The sequence below is a fragment of the Carassius auratus genome, chromosome 38 (genome assembly GCF_003368295.1).
Source record: "Carassius auratus strain Wakin chromosome 38, ASM336829v1, whole genome shotgun sequence".
Lineage (NCBI taxonomy): Eukaryota > Metazoa > Chordata > Actinopteri > Cypriniformes > Cyprinidae > Carassius > Carassius auratus.
Genome location: NC_039280.1, coordinates 5,549,888 through 5,565,774, shown reverse-complemented (window position 1 = coordinate 5,565,774; position 15,887 = coordinate 5,549,888). Strand labels below are relative to the sequence as shown.

General features: G+C 38.4%; 1 protein-coding gene across 2 annotated transcripts; it reads left to right on the top strand.

Moving 5' to 3' along the window:
- The first annotated feature begins 398 nt into the window (after nt 1–398).
- LOC113056740 (uncharacterized) lies at nt 399–15,384 on the top strand. Of its 2 annotated transcripts, XM_026223571.1 has the most exons (15): nt 399–523; nt 661–790; nt 991–1,040; nt 1,646–1,754; nt 2,147–2,305; nt 2,399–2,516; nt 2,637–2,698; nt 2,817–2,942; nt 3,349–3,428; nt 3,550–3,696; nt 4,154–4,350; nt 5,828–5,957; nt 8,569–8,753; nt 11,043–11,248; nt 14,922–15,384. In XM_026223571.1, the coding sequence occupies exons 1-14, from the start codon at nt 404–406 to the stop codon at nt 11,203–11,205; spliced, it is 1,776 nt and encodes a 591-aa protein (XP_026079356.1). In that variant the 5' UTR covers nt 399–403; the 3' UTR covers nt 11,206–11,248; nt 14,922–15,384. The 2 variants fall into 2 exon arrangements, with proteins under 2 accessions (XP_026079356.1, XP_026079355.1); XM_026223570.1 differs by lacking the exon at nt 14,922–15,384 and having other exon boundaries at nt 11,043–11,764.
- Nucleotides 15,385–15,887: the final 503 nt, after the last annotated feature.

Genomic DNA, 15,887 nt, shown 5'->3' with positions numbered 1-15,887 from the left:
GGGCTCATGATAAATCAATGATGTCTGATGCCACAGAGCTCGTGTAAAAACAATCATAGTGAAAAGAAAATGCTTTCATTCCTTCCTCAACATTAATAGCTCAAGTATTAGCACTAGCATACAGAGATTAAGTAGCTGTTTCCGGCTGACATTATTAATTTGACACAAATTCCAACCAAGCTTTCAAGTGTGTTCCACAGAGCACAATACACCAAATATGGAGCTCTGGTTTGTCCAGACTGGAGTTTGGGACCAATTTTTCCCATGTTAGCTTGAAGGTTTACTTGTTTTGTTTCCCAGAGATGGACTCTGTGACCCAGACAGAGATTGGGCTTCTCCGGATCCAAAAGTTCTTTCCCATCAGTTCAGAGTACATCTGCTAAATTGTGCTGACATCTTGGTGATGTGTTGTTTTACTCATTTAGATGACCTGAGCAAGGAAGACTGCAGCCATGAGTTCCTAAAGGAAGAGTTGAGGCTACTACCACTGAGCAGTAAGATGAGCATGTTAACACACCAAAAGGTAAAAGCACTCAGTATTACCTTTACAAATGATACCTGTTTAATATAACCCATTAACAAAATCTAGATTTCACATGGAATGTATCATTTAAAAGGGTTTTACATGTACGAAGGCTCTTGTTTGTCATCCTGTCACAGAAACCTGCCACTAGGTCCTGTAGTTTGGGCGATAGGGTGCCAAGAAGTCATACCTTTCACTCCACATGTCAAGAAAGAGATGAAATCCTTGAAGATGAGGAATCCCCACGCCAAAGGAGAATAACTGTTGGTAAAGAAGTGATGTGACCTTATATTGTGACCCATTGCCTGAATTACAAAGATTGTGAAGAGGCTGCCCACTAGACATTTTAACTAGTGTAATCAGACAGACTTACTTGATTAAATATCTTAACCAGTACCAAGCTTTGCTGGTGAATAGGATTCTTAAGATGATCCACCAGCTAGATCTGTTATTTTTCCTCTTCCCAGCATCGTACATTCCTCACTCCAAAGACCACAATGAAAAGAGTGTAGTGAAGGTAAGGCCATTTTTCTTGTGTGTAAGACTGAAAAATATTCTCTTTTTTATTTTCTGCTTCAGTTTCTCAAGTAGTTTTGGTTTTGATGATAATGCAGTTTTGCTCATTCACATTATGTAAGATGCCTCAGAGCATGTCTCATGATTTTTGGATTTGAGTCAAGTCAATAGACGTGGCTTTTTTCCTACATAATTTTGAACATACACTTATTTTTATAACCCCACTGGCCTTCTGAAATGTCAAAGTCAGTAAAATATTATAGGCATTGGAAGAGTATAGCCATTTTGTAAAAGTGCATACAGTTTCACACTTGAAAGTTAAAAATACCCCTCATTCTGATGTGCAGTCAAAGCATACACAGTTGTAGGGTATACACAAGTACACTAATTCTGAATCTTTCATAGGAGTGCAGAAAAAAGTCTTTAAAGGTGGAATGTCCTAAATTGCATTTTTTGTGTGTGGAAACATCTTTCATTGCGTTAGTTCTCTTTGAACATGCAAGTTATGTTCATAAAAATGTACTTCAAATTATGTGTACACATACATGCAGGTACACATACATTAACTTAATTTGTATGTGTTTGATTGTATCTGTCTGTATTTAGTGGGATTCTAATGGGTACAGAGCCAAATCTTTAGCAGAGCTGAACACTGAGGAGGTTTGCCAGTGGTTTAGTAATATTGGTCTACAGAAATGCCTGCCCTTCATTAGAGGTAAAGTACAGTTTGCACATTTGTTTTTGTCATATTCCCACCCTTTTTAAATGTTTAAATTCACCAAACATTCCACGAGACAAATTCATAGCCGCAAACCAATAACTGTTCAGATTATGTATTACTTACTCATTTGCGCTTTTAAGTTATTGCATCAGCTTAAAATGTATTTCCATGCATCAACTTAAAAAGAGAGGAAAAACATTTACTAGCTAATACAACACCATAGAGACTTTTATCATTTCTAGCTAATGATTTGCAAGGTCTGTTTGTAACATATTCAAACCAATAAAGAGCTATTTTAGAGATCCATTAGTGTTATTTATCATAAGCAACCGTTTAAAAAGATGTTAATAATAATGTTGTGGCTTTGGGTGGATCAAACCCTACAGAGGCAGAGTTCAGTGGATCTCACATCGCTTCTATTGATCTCAACACCCTCGAAATCCTTCAAGTGTCCAATCTGGAGGAGAGAGAGAGGCTGCTGTCTGCCATTTACCATGAGTTACACCCGCCAAACTCCACCACCCAAAGACTCGACTCCCTTCTTGGTACCATAATACAACCATGAACTGTTTGAGTCAACATCTAACTACTTTTTCTGCAAACTTCTGGTACCAACCTTGTTTCCTTTTCCCCAAAAGAAAGATTTGGTCCACACAATGTTGAGAAATTCACAGCAGCTTTGGTTTCTATGACCAAGTCGAAATCTTCTCCTCAAGTTAGCAGCATCAATATGAACCAATGTTCATTCAAATTCAGGTAGATCATCCTTTTATGTAGAATGCAAACCACTCCATAATCACAAATCATTAACAAAATGACATTTACATAACAGTATTTACAGTTTGACCTGATTATGTATCCTGTTCTCTCTCACAGACAGAAAGAACAAAATGCAAGATTTCAGAAGAACTCGCATCTCATTGAAATCACAGTCAATGGTAAAATTCTGTCCATGCGATTTTGTTCCATGTAACATTTAAGCATATCATTTTTAAAAATAATATCTATAAAACCTATATCTAATAAAACCTATATCTGTCTGTTAATTTGATTTAGTGTCAGATCGAACAGTACATTTAAGGACACCCAAAGAGACAAGTGTGGGGAAAGTGGTGGAGTCCTGTCTGAGGATGCTGGGAATTAATGAAGACAAAGATCATTTCAACCTGAAAAGCAGCGAAGGTTTTGTATATAAAAAAAGCAAAAGGAGTACTGTAAAATATCTATGTGCATATGTCTTGGTATAAGAATCATGTAAAATGCAATACTTGTATATTACTTACAGTAAAGCACATTAAAATAATAATGATGGTATTTGCCTAGCATGTTCATTAGTGTGTCCTTTGGGATAATGCACACACATAAAATCCTTGGAGAGAATGTATTAAAAATGTATCAAATCAATCTGACTTATGCTCAATTTATTGTATTATTTTTAAGGCTTTTTCATTTGTCTTCTTTGGTAAAGATCAGCCATTTAATCTTGCGTTTGGAGAGAATCATATATGGCTTGTGGCTTGTAAGTGCTCTGGAATTTACACAGTGAATTTACTTTTACATACCGTCTCTATTTTTCCACGTTTTTCAGATGAGTTCCTCCCTGAGCAGCAGATTGGAGACTTGCCTGGCTCAGAGATGAGACTAATGGAGCTTCACTTATATAGGAAGGTAGACAGAATTGCATGTTTTAGCTGAGTATTTCAATGAAGTAAAACAACACAAACAAAACTGTCTTAGGAGATAAACTTATTTAATTTCAGATTAAACTTTTGCCTCTCAAAACTTGTAGGAATCACAGAAAGCAGGACGTTGTTCATCAGATAACAACATAATTTGTACCACTGACAATATTCAGAGCAAAAACCTGCTAAACAACACTGGGAAGATTCAAGAGCTAAATCAACAGGTGGCCTCCCTTCAAAACGTCATCATACAGGTAAATAAATCCTATCTTCTGTTTCACCATTGTAAATAAACACTGGGGCTGGTTGTCACACAGGGAACTTTGAGTTAACAGGTTTTTTGAGTTAAAACTCTTAACTATGCAAAACCTTTATTCTCTAGTAATGGATTTCTTCTTGGTTTCTAATTCAAAACCCTCTTAAATTAAGAAGAATTATTGCGAATTTTGTCATGAAACTAATATTTTAGAATTGTGTCTAGTTGTGGAGCATGCGTTCGTAGGGTCTGTGTGTATTCAATGAACTGCATCTTTTTTTCCTGGGCAGTTGAAATTTTAAACAGATTTTATATTTTTATTTTTTTAGCTGAAATTTAAAGGTATGATCTTACACAGAAATAAACTTGCAAAAATAAACCTAACCTAAGGGAAAAAAAAATCGAACTGTTTTCCACTATTGCTTTTAGCTGATCTGTGTCTGTTTGATAACCAGGTTCAGGAGCTTTACCATGGTCTGGTAGCCTTCTGTTCAGAGCTGAAAAAGATGGAGGGGGAGATGGATGCAGTGCGAACAGACAGCTTTGAAGTGAAGAGGCTTCTCAGTGAGGCCCAGGACAGTCTGCAGAAGAAAAGACAGAGCCTTCAAACACTCAGGGACAATCTTAACACTGCACCAGTGCAGAAGAATAAGTAAGTAAATGCTTTTACCATAGAATAGAATAAATAGAATAAATCAGAATCGAATGTTCTGGAGGTTAATACAGAGCCATTGGGTAATTATATGGGATTATCACAGGGAAGAGGTATAGGAACCGTTCATTAATGCAATTAATGGTCTTTATGGATAATGATGTGTTCCGTCTTCCAGAAGAAAAGGCTGGAAGAACTGATGATCAGAGCTGGTTTTGGATGCCCTTAGTGTAATTTACTTGTAGAGAGTGTACAGTAGCCTACATCCTGTGATTTTTAATGCTCTGTTTACAGTATATTTTTCTGTGGCGTGAGTGCTGAAGGTCATTTGGATGAGGGTAATGGGTAGTCCACAAATCTTTCCTTATTTCCTGAAGTGCTGAGAAAGCAGTCTCTAGTCCACCTTATGACTGGACCCCATCATGCCAATGTTTAATGTAATTTCTTAACATCTTCATGGTTCTGACAATGTTTAAAGGAATAGTTTGCCCCAAAATTACAATTTTGTCATTATTTACTCACCGTTATGTTTCATAATATTTTTTTTCACACAAAAACTGAATTTTGGAGGACCAGCCTTATCATATGAAAACAGTTACCTTTGCAAAATGGGAATCCATACCTGTTTAATTTATGAGGTGTGCAAATAAAGAGAGGGTGTTCGAGGAAAAAGCCAGTGTGGGTCTCACCCAGTAGTTTCCTGCTTTTTCTCAGCATTACGGCCTTTGATTTATTCTGACATCTTTTCGAGCTGAACAGATTGAAAGCAGGAATGGATAAGGGTGTGAGAAAATACCATCATGAATCAATATGTCCAAGTCCTCATTAATTACCTGATAAGCCACTTAAGTTGAAGGCTTATTGTTTTTTGTTACGTTATGTCCTTCAAGTGCTTGGCCATTTCCCCAGCATAAATGCAAACAAATCTTTCAAGTTTCAGGGGTTTTGGATGACATTAATCTAAGATATCTGGGTCTGAGAACATGAGAGGTTTAGACCGCTTACATTTATTTAAGATCTAGCCGCAGAATAATAAAAAAGCCTAATCTTTGACATAAAGTGACAGAACATTGGAAGTCTGTTCAGATGAGCTTCCTAATCTTCCAAAGCTAATAGTTCTCTAAAAATAAAATTTATTGTTGTTCCAAACCCTTAGGGCTTTCTGTTTTCTGGTTTTCTGAATATAAGAGGTTAATTTTTAGGAGAATATAAAAAAAATAAAAAACTCTCCTGTATGTAAAGAGAGGCTTTCAAGGTCCAAACTGCTTGAAACAATAAACGTATCATAAAACTGGTCCATATACTGTAACATGAGCACTATATTCCCAGTTTTCTGAAGCCGTACAATGGCTTTGTGTTAAGAACAGTCCAAAATGTAAGTCATTATGGGGATAAAAATTCTCAGTATGGCCATTTTAAGGGGAACTATTCCTTTAAGAGAGCCCAAGGGAGCAGCTTGTGTTTGTTTACTCCTCAGGCCATCAGAGGTCCGACTTTTGGAGAAGATGAGGCTAAACTGCCAGGTGTTTAAAGACGAGATCACACTAGTCCACCTCAATCGACAGGTGGCTCACCTGCGTGAAGTTCTGGAGAAGACACAGGCCAAGGTGAGATTGGAACCCCGATCTAGTTTCTCAAGGTTTTCAGAGTTTCCTGGTGCAGAATAAAATGATATAGTGCTGACATGTGAACGCAGGCCAGGAGTTATTATTTTAGACCACATTTAAATGAGGCTGAACATATGGTACTAATGTGAGCATTACAGTCTTGGCTTTTCCCAATATGCAAGCACTTTGTTGGACATACAAAAACATTTAGACGAAAAATTAACACAGTTAATCGACATAAAGTCCTGAAGCTTTTCTCGTAACATATAAGTTACCTTTGTTTTTTCCATCTTTCAAATTTTTAAACAAATCGTCATGGGAAGGAAATTGATTGTCATTTCACAATAATAGTAACCACAACATTAAGTCTTTAGCACCAACGCCACTCATTTTTCAAAAGCCAGGATGACATGAAATGCTAGTACCGGTGATTCTTTCCCCACCTCCATCCTGTGAAAGCAGCACTTTCATCTGATCTGTAAAGACCTTACGAGGTGCCATGAACGGACACATGCCGACCGGGGCTTTGCAAGAAAGAGCGTGTCACGTTGCCGCCCTCAGGCCACAGTCTTTAGGTGCTGAGCTGGTGGGAAAAAGGCAGTGGCGCTAATGTTTATCATATGACCTAATCAGGGAAAAAGGCACAGGTCAGGACACAGAGCAGTCTGGGAACTAATACAAGCCTAGGCCCTAATAAGGAGCAGGCTGACATTTATTTTCCCTAGATTATCTGACAATAAGGAAATATTTCATCATCGCCTCTAATCTCCGCGATCCGTCGCGACTGCAGTACATCAGAAAAGACAGGAAGAGGGAGGGGAGGAGTTGTTGAAATAGAGTGAAAACTAATGTAGAGGCAAACGTCGGGTCTCAAACTAAAATACAGGGATTTAGGGGAAAGCCCCTCTAAATAATATGACCCAAACTGTTTCTAATCGTCTCTTTTTTATTTAAATTGCAATACACTTAATTTCCCTTCAGCCCAGAGATGCAGTCGTGGTTGCAGACTCGGATTAGGTTTCACTATTCTCATGGGAAAGGTGGTCGAGATACTGCAATTGCGGCCAAGCACAAGAGCTCCCAGTAGTTGGGCTCACTTTGATTGTTCCCTCTTCCCGATGTCTTGGCGGTCACCGTGTTGAGCTATACTGGCGGCTAAGAGGCCCAGTGGCTAATAGTTGTGGCAGCATTTATAGTCCATCTTGAGGTTGCCATTTTACTGCATGCAACACTACACTCCGGGGCCCTGCGAATCTGTTATTGTAACTGACAGTGCCTCACTTATATCATTAATACCAGCCACGCTTTTCTAACCAGGTCCGGAAGCCTTTCTCATGCGAAACACAATCCTACAATCCGGGGCTTGGCACGGCTTCCTCTCCCATCTCATAAGAGTTAGGGGATTTCTAAAGGTGTGCCCGTTTCTCAACCGATTGTTCTTCGCGCAGCACCTCCCAATCCTCTACGGTTTAAAAGACAGTTGCCAGGTTATATTCTGTATTTCCATTGTTCAGCTTGCTCTCGTTTCTGTTTGCTCTAGCTTTTCCCTCGCCTCACTCCATTAACAGGTTAGGATGACATACGAGCAAATGAAAGTTGACCAAAATGATTCATTCTTAAGTACCTGGCCTTTTCCATCTTCTCTTAAATAATTAAGCGAGGCCCAAGCTATGTGGCCTGCCCTAGGGGATCCAAACACTGGGGTGATAAGGGCTCCTAAACATTTCTACAGTGGGGTTTCCTGTGTGAGTGAGCTGTCTGGTGCCCCTGTCTGGGGAGAGGCTCAGTAGCCTTTGCCGCAGGGCATTCACACGCTAGGAGACTCGAGCACTCACCTCGGCTTTCTGCTGCATTTTCAGAGAAATCTGATCACTCTGCATCCATCTTTTCACTCATTTCCTGTATTCAGTCTCTGTCTCAGCTATTGGTTTGGGGGTGTGGGTTTATGTGATCCTGCATGTTTACCACTGATGGACTCATTAGTCATCATGAGTCATGACACGTTTTGGCCCCTTCAGTGACCTTTTTTACAGCCTATTTTGTATATACATTTATACTGTATTTTAAAGATATTACATTTCCCCTGTTTTATGCCTTATAAGAATCAGACAAGTCTGCAAAAAGGGCAGTAAATAATACAAAACAGAGTTTAATGAGCACACTGTTAAAATAATTAGATTTTTTGGAGTATGTTTTATAAGAAATTAATCATTTTCTATTTAAAAATTTATTTCACATTTAATTGGTTGTGTCTGTGAAATTTGCTAGCCATTGGAAATTGTTTCTACACCCATCATTTATTAGTTTTTTTTTTTTTGATTTATGGAATGTTCTCTCCTAATTCACACGCCATTAGTGTGTTGACATAATTTCAACTTAATTTCAAATCCCGCTTACTCCTCAAATAATGAAGCTTGTTTTCTCTACAGCAGTCAGATGATTGGAGGCTTTCAGCTTTAACACTTCACACTTTTAAAAGAGTTATTTCAAGGACAGATCCTTTGACTCTCCACTTCTGTTACTATAAAATGAGAGCTGAGGTGAGCCGCCAGCTATTCACTGCTTTTGATGCTTGTTCAACAGTTTTGTTTTGTTTTGTTTTTTTCTGCAGGAGAAAGCTGAGAGGAAGAGCCCTACTCTGACTCAGCTGGTCTCTTTGCAGTCTCCTGTCATGCTTGTGGCCACCCAAGTGAAAGCAGACCCAGACGGTCATTATGGATTCTCTGTGGACTGGGTAGAGGGCCAGGGGCTGATGGTGGTACATAGTGAGGGTGCTAATCTCTGCCTGAATGACAGGTAATTGTCAGCACAATTGATTAAAAAAAAAAACATATTTTAATGAATGTTTGAATCTAGATTGTTAATCTTTCTAGCATGTTTTCAAGCTTTCCTATACCTGCACCACAAGGTTACAGAAAACAATTCACCCAAAAAATGAAAACTAGAACCCTTTTTTTGGGTGATCTATTCTTTCCACCAACCGTAACCTTTGGGTCATAATCTTAAAGCACAACTGAAATGTGAAAGAATGTGAGATCAAAAAGGTCATTTCAGTGCAGTAGATGTTTTGATGAATTAAGCCTCTAATTGGCCTTTCATAAAACATGCCAAGGGACATCCCAAATTTTCCAGCCTTTAAGAACAGAGAGGATCACAGAGGTTCCATCAGCTCTTGTGTTTTTTCCCCTGTTGCTATGGAAATTTGTAGGAGACAGGGAGCATAACAGGAAAACACTGAAATGTAAAACCTGGACGTCTATGCACAAGGAACAGATAAAAACATGAATAATACATGGCCATGCAGTTTAAATATTCAATTTGTGAGCTAGGTTTTTTACAGAACGCATAACTATATACATGCAAACACATGTACATAAGCACAATTAAGTCTTGGACGAGTAACAGAAGGAGGGAGGGGCAAAACATAAGAATGGAAAAAGGGTCTCTGAGTACCATGCATGTATTTGGTAGTTTTCACAGTCAGTGAACAAATATAAAGGCAATAGTCATTTTCCTATTTTCAGAAACACATTGCATTAAATAAAAGCTGATGAATGCAAAAACAATTAACAGGCTTAAAAATGGTTTTTCATGTGATCCAAGATTGTTTTTTAATCCCTTCATTATTTTTCACAGATGCTGCTTTCATATATAGATACAGTCAAGTCCAAGTATTTGGACAGAGACACATTTTTATTATTTTAGCTGCTGACCAAAACATATTCAAGTAACAGTTGTATAATCAATATCGACAGTGCACACTTTGAGCTTTAATTTGAGGGTATTCTCATCAAAATCAGAGGAACTCAAAAGCTCTTTCATGGACTAGTCTTTCATTTTTCTACATTAGTTAAGCAGGTAAAATGCCTGGAGCTGATGTGCCCTTTGCATTCGGAAGCTTTTGCTCTGTCCCCACTTAATGCGCTCTAAGGAGCTCTCCATGCAATTGAAACAGACAATATTGTTAGGCTTCAAAAACAATACCAATCCATTAGAGAGATAGCAGGAACATTAGGAGTGGCCAAATCAAGTTTGGTACATTCTGAGAAAACTAAATTATGCACTAGTGAGCTCAGAAACATAAAATGGCTCGAACGTCCACAGAGGACATCAGAGGTGGATGATCAGAGCATCCCTTTCACAACATCCAGCCAAGTAAAGAACACTCTCCAGGAGGTTAATGTGTTGCTGACAAAGTCTACAATCAAGAAAAGACTTCATGAGAGCAAATACAGAGGGCTCACCACAAGGTGCAAACAATGCCAGATTAGATTTTTCCAAAACACATTTTAAAAAAGCCAAACTATTTCTGGAAAAGCATTCTTTGGATGCCTGAAATTAAGACCAACCCATACCAGAATGACAGGAAGAAACATGTATGGAGAAGGCTTGGAACAGCTCATGATCCAAAGCATACAACATTATCTAGTAGTATCTGAAACATGGTGGAGCAGTGTGATGGCATGAGCATGCATGGCTTCTAGTGGCACTGGGTTACTGATGTTTAGTGATTATGTGTACAGAGATACACAAGTGACTGAATCCATTTGATTTGATTCAGTCAAATGGAGCAAAGTTGATTGGGTGGTGCTTCATTGTACAAATGGATGATGACCCAATACAGAAAAAGCAAGGTAAAAAAGTGAAAGATTATGCAATGACCAAGTCAATCTCCTGATCTCAACCCGATTGGTGCTTGAGCATCAAAACTAAAGGCAGAAAGACCCACAAACAAACAACAACTAAAGTCACCTCCTGTAAAGACCTGGCAAAGCATCACAAAGGAGGAAACCCAATCTCGGATACACACACACACACACATATAAAATATATATTGATGTATGTGTGTGTGTGTGTGTGTGTGTGTTCCATGTCTTTAAAATTAACAAAACAAATTGACCTATCAAGATTTTGTGTTCTCCCTATATCAAAAACTGTATAACTCGACTTTTGAAACTTTTGTTAAGAAACTGCTTTTTGGTAAAAGGTGATAGTACCCAATGGTACCCAATGATCCCTTTTTAAAATAGGTACATGGCACTGCTGTCAGTGTTGTTGTTCTGAGAATGTGTGTGTATGTTTCAGGCTGGTGGAGGTTAACGGAGTGAACGTCTTGGGGAGCAGTGAGGACGAGTTGGAGCTGATGCTTAAGACACACACTGCCCACATTGTTGTTCTTCGCCAGCTGGCCCAAGAACTTCCACAGGAAGACCCATCTGCCTCCACTTCAGACAGATTTCTGCTCTGAGAGATCAACAGGACATACAAATGCTGCAGAAACATCAAGCAATGTAAACCAACTAAACACTGTCACAGTCTTACTGTAGGAACACATTCAGACACACCTGACTTGGTCATATTTTCTGTTTTATCCCACTTATTACCTTAATGACATTTGTCTTGAGAGGAGGGTTATATATTCACCCTGCATTACAGTCTCTGGGTCATTTCAGGGCAGTTTCATTTTTGGGTGTGTATGACTTGTTTTCAGGTTGATACAAATGTAATAGCCATAGTCTCAATTAATGAGTGGGTCAGTCAAAAACTGTTTGTAAAAATGGCAATTGCATGTGAAAAGGGCATTTTAAATTTTAAATTGCATTCAACCATGAAGGTCAAGTTCGCAAAATAAATCAATGTCATAACCTTCACTTTGTACACTTTTTGAAAAAAGCTGCTGTGGTGAAATAGGACGCAAGGACACTTCCTGTAAGACTGACATTATTGAAAATACAGATATCAAAGCTAAACTTTTTTTATGTCAAAGATTGACTCAAGGAGCATCACGAAGTAATGTAGTGAAAGTACTAACCACTTACTTGTATTAAGAAGATGTTAAAGGATTTTTATCTGAATTTGTGGTCAAACTTTATTTTAAGGCCCAGTTCTCACTATTAACAAACCATTAACTATGATTTTTGCCTTAATAAACTCTTTATTTGCTGATCATTAATAGTTAGTAAGGTAGTTGTTAAGTTTAGTTATTGGGTGGGTTGGGGATATAGAATATGGTCATGCAGAATAAGTGCTTCATACTAAACAGCCAATATGTTAAAGGGGGGTGAAATGCTCGTTTTCACTCAATATCCTGTTAAACTTGAGTACCTATAGAGTCGTACTGCATCCTTCATAACTCCAAAAAGTCTTTAGTTTTATTATATTCATAAGAGAAAGATAGTCTGTACCGATTTTTCCTGGAAAAACACGACCGGCTGGAGGCGTGACGTGTGGGCGGAGCTAAAGAATCACGAGCGCGAGTAGGCTTTTGTGTTGAGAGCGTTTGGAAGCTGTGACATCACCGTGAGGACTAAACCAACCAAAACAAACCATGGCTAACAGTCAGATTCAGCCGTTTATTTATGATCCAGAATCAGATCCCGAGGCTGAAACTGAACGAGAGCAGCAGCTCGAACCCCGGTCTCCGGCATGGGAGGCGGACGCACTAACAAGGAGGCAGAGATATTTTAAGCAATTTTACTCACCGCCTGCGGTTCCAACACACGATCGTGACCCTTTTTCGTTGGGATTGCATCATCCTTAAGAAATAAACGATACGCAAATCCGGCGTCAAACTGGGCCTTGTGTGTAAAACAAGCATCTTCAAAATGCAGGGAACAAACACAAACACTTGCACAACTCCGTTGATGCTCTGTAAAAATAAGCTCGATCCACTGGTCCCTTAATGCTGTTTTTTTTTTTTTTTTGGTAATCTGTGCAGGGTTGTCTTGCCTTGGCAACCAAAAATACACTTCTTTTGTGACATTTCGCTCTCGCTCTGATCAGTGAATGTCTGTTGTGCTCTCAGTGCTCTGCTATACAGGAGCACGCGCTCTTCCGGCAGAAGTGTCCTTAGGACCCATATAAGGAAATTCCGCTCCATCTAACGTCACACAGAGCCATACTCGAAAAGAAACTTGTGACAAACCGGAAGGAGTATTTTTGGAACAGAAATACTCCTTCAAATGTACAACTTAATTTTTTAAACTTTGTCCATGTTTAGCATGGGAATCCAACTCTTTAACAGTGTAAAAAACTCCCCCCCCCCCCCCTTTAATAACAGGCATGCTAATAAGCAACTAGTTAATAGTCAGAATTGGTCGCTTTTCTAAGGTGTTACTGCGTTTGAAGTGTTCACTTGCAAAAACAGATAACTCAATTTTTAACAATTTTCAAAAATCATATTTTTTCATTTTGTATTCCAGTCAATCTCAATCAAACTGCAGTTGGGTTGTTTTGATTAGGTAAAAGAAGAAGAAAAAAGAAGAAGAAGAAAAAAAAAACTAACACAATATAAACATTATAACATAATAAAAACATTATAAAGAACTGATTTATCTGTTTTTGCAAATAAACTCAAACTTAATTTGTAAATTATGTGCTTCATGAAGAGGACTGGTGTAAGTTTTTTTACAATATGTCAAAACATGCAAGCAGCAACCATACATTATTATACTGTATGTTTTCACACTTATCAGGTATGGATTATTCTGTCAGGAAGGTGTTAAAGGAGAGCCACACACTAACACACACACACTAAAGTGTGACACATGTGCTGGTTTAACCCCCCATCTTGATGCCTCTGTGGACCCCGTGTATCCGGTCTCGTGGTTGAACCTTGTGGGTTTCATTGTAAGCCTATTAATAAGAGACTGGGCATTCTAGCTGGCATGTGGGTCCCGCAAATGGAGGAAGGTGACCTGACCCATGACCTCTTGACCTTTGTGGTGGAATTATGTGGTCATGTGAATCTAACTTTGGGTGTTGAAGAAAGTCTCGAGGAAACGAGTTGTGCTATTACTGATGTAGTGGAAGTGAATTACACCATGTGTAAGTATGTTCAAGTACAGTGCATGATTCATTTGCCATTGTTCAGACTGTGTTCACAGGCAACTTAAGTGTACAGAACATTGCATGAACACTAATCTAAGGTACAACTAATACATTAATCAAAACTGCCACATCTGTCATCAAACAAATGTGCCTCTGGTGAATCGGCTCATGGGAAGTATAAAACAATCAACAGGAAGTGTCCATCCAAAGCTAACACGATAAAGATAAAATATGATTTAGCTACACAAACTGTTCACACAAGGGAGGGCAATCCAAACACACTTTCATAAACAGTGCTCCTGGCAAGAAAAGAAAGACATTGTGGGATTCTCAGTAGCCTACGCCCTTCCCCACCCTCTCCAGTCATGACATGTCTCCTAAAAATGCTCTTTATTCTTTTTTTGATAAAGAAAAACAACCAATGCACCAAAATAAAAAATAAAATATGAATAATGAAGAGAAGATTGATTTATAATACAAAAACCATAGTTACACAAGAGTCAGAAATACAAGGAAATAAAATAAAAAAGGAACTCTGTGGAAAGATATAAAATATCTGTATCAGTTGCTGAATATTAAGAAAGCGAATACAGTTCTCTCATCACTTGAGGGCAAAACTTGTTTTTGATTCCTGTGGGACTTTTCTTTGTTTTCTCTCACAGCAAAACAAAACTGAAGACAAACCCACCTAAAATAATAAGACATCTTTTGTGCGTAATTCAATAAGTTGATACAGCAGTGTATGCAAATACTTGATCATTATTGTGCTGAGTGACAGTGCTGTACAAAATATATAATTGTGTATCATATGTTAACACTTTGCAATAATACGACTGTTCATTGTTAGTTCATGTTAGCTCAGGATTATTATATAATAGTATCTCTTAATAACTTAATAATAGATCTATTAATAAATGTTAAAATTAACATTAAATAGAATTAACAAATGCTTTAGAAGTATATTTCATTATTTATTTATGCTAACTAATGAGGTTAATTAATGTAAACCAATGTAACCTTACTGCTGTTTTTATCATTATTATTATTTATTTTTTATTTTTTTTATTTTTTTATGTGTTTAAGTAAGCACGTTTAAACGGCTAATGGTTCGGCTATTCGGCTTATTTTTCTTAGACTGCAGTTCTTGAAATGTGTCCAGACCTGTCATCTGTGAATGGAAGACCTGAGGATGCCACAGCGTGAATGTTCCCATCATCTCAGCAGGAATCGCTCCAGCGCACCGACCGTCAGACATAGCTTCTAAAGTTTATGGAGCAGGAACATTTGCCACATGCAGACGTATAGCGCATTTTTGAGGGATTGCCTTCCCTCTGGCCAAAAACCTCCATATATGCATTCTGTTAGGATCTAAAGCCAGTAAAAATAGTTTGGCCTCTTTTAAAGGGAAGAAAGTTTCGCTTAACAAACGGAGGGGGCATAATGGCATTTAGAGTTGTTTTTTTTAGGGGGGGGGGTGTTGAAGCAAAGTAAGGGTGGCTGTGGCTTTTCGGGGCTTTCTGGCAGGCTGTACTTTAACTTAACAGCCAGTGCAATACGTCTAGAGGACACCGACTGGTATGTGTGTGTATGTGTGTATCAGCTCAGTCTACAGGGCTGCTGATGTATCGTTTAACATGGACACGTTTATCCTTGTAATGTATACAATGTGTATTGTTAGTGTCAGATGATATTTAAATATAAACCCAGAGCATTTCGACCTTATGGTGTGTGTACAGAGTTAAACAGCTGCAGTCAATCGATCCAAGTACACACAATTTAGCCGTCTATCCTTTCACTCCCTCTTTACATCCGAATGAGTCATTCAAGGCAAGGACATGTAGATATCTGCCAAGCTCCATAATGACCTGCAGTGACAATCTTGTCTCCATTTACTCCAAACACTCAGGACTATCGCCCAAAATGGGTCACTAAAGATGATGGAAAGGAGTCGGTTATTAACAACATATGTTGTTTAAGCATATATGCATTTTTGGATGGTACTTACAGGAGGAAGATGTTCTAGCTGTGCGCTCTTGCATTGGGCTTGTTGGCTGATCCTTGAATCGTACAGTAACACCCCTGGGCATCTGTTCAGTTTTA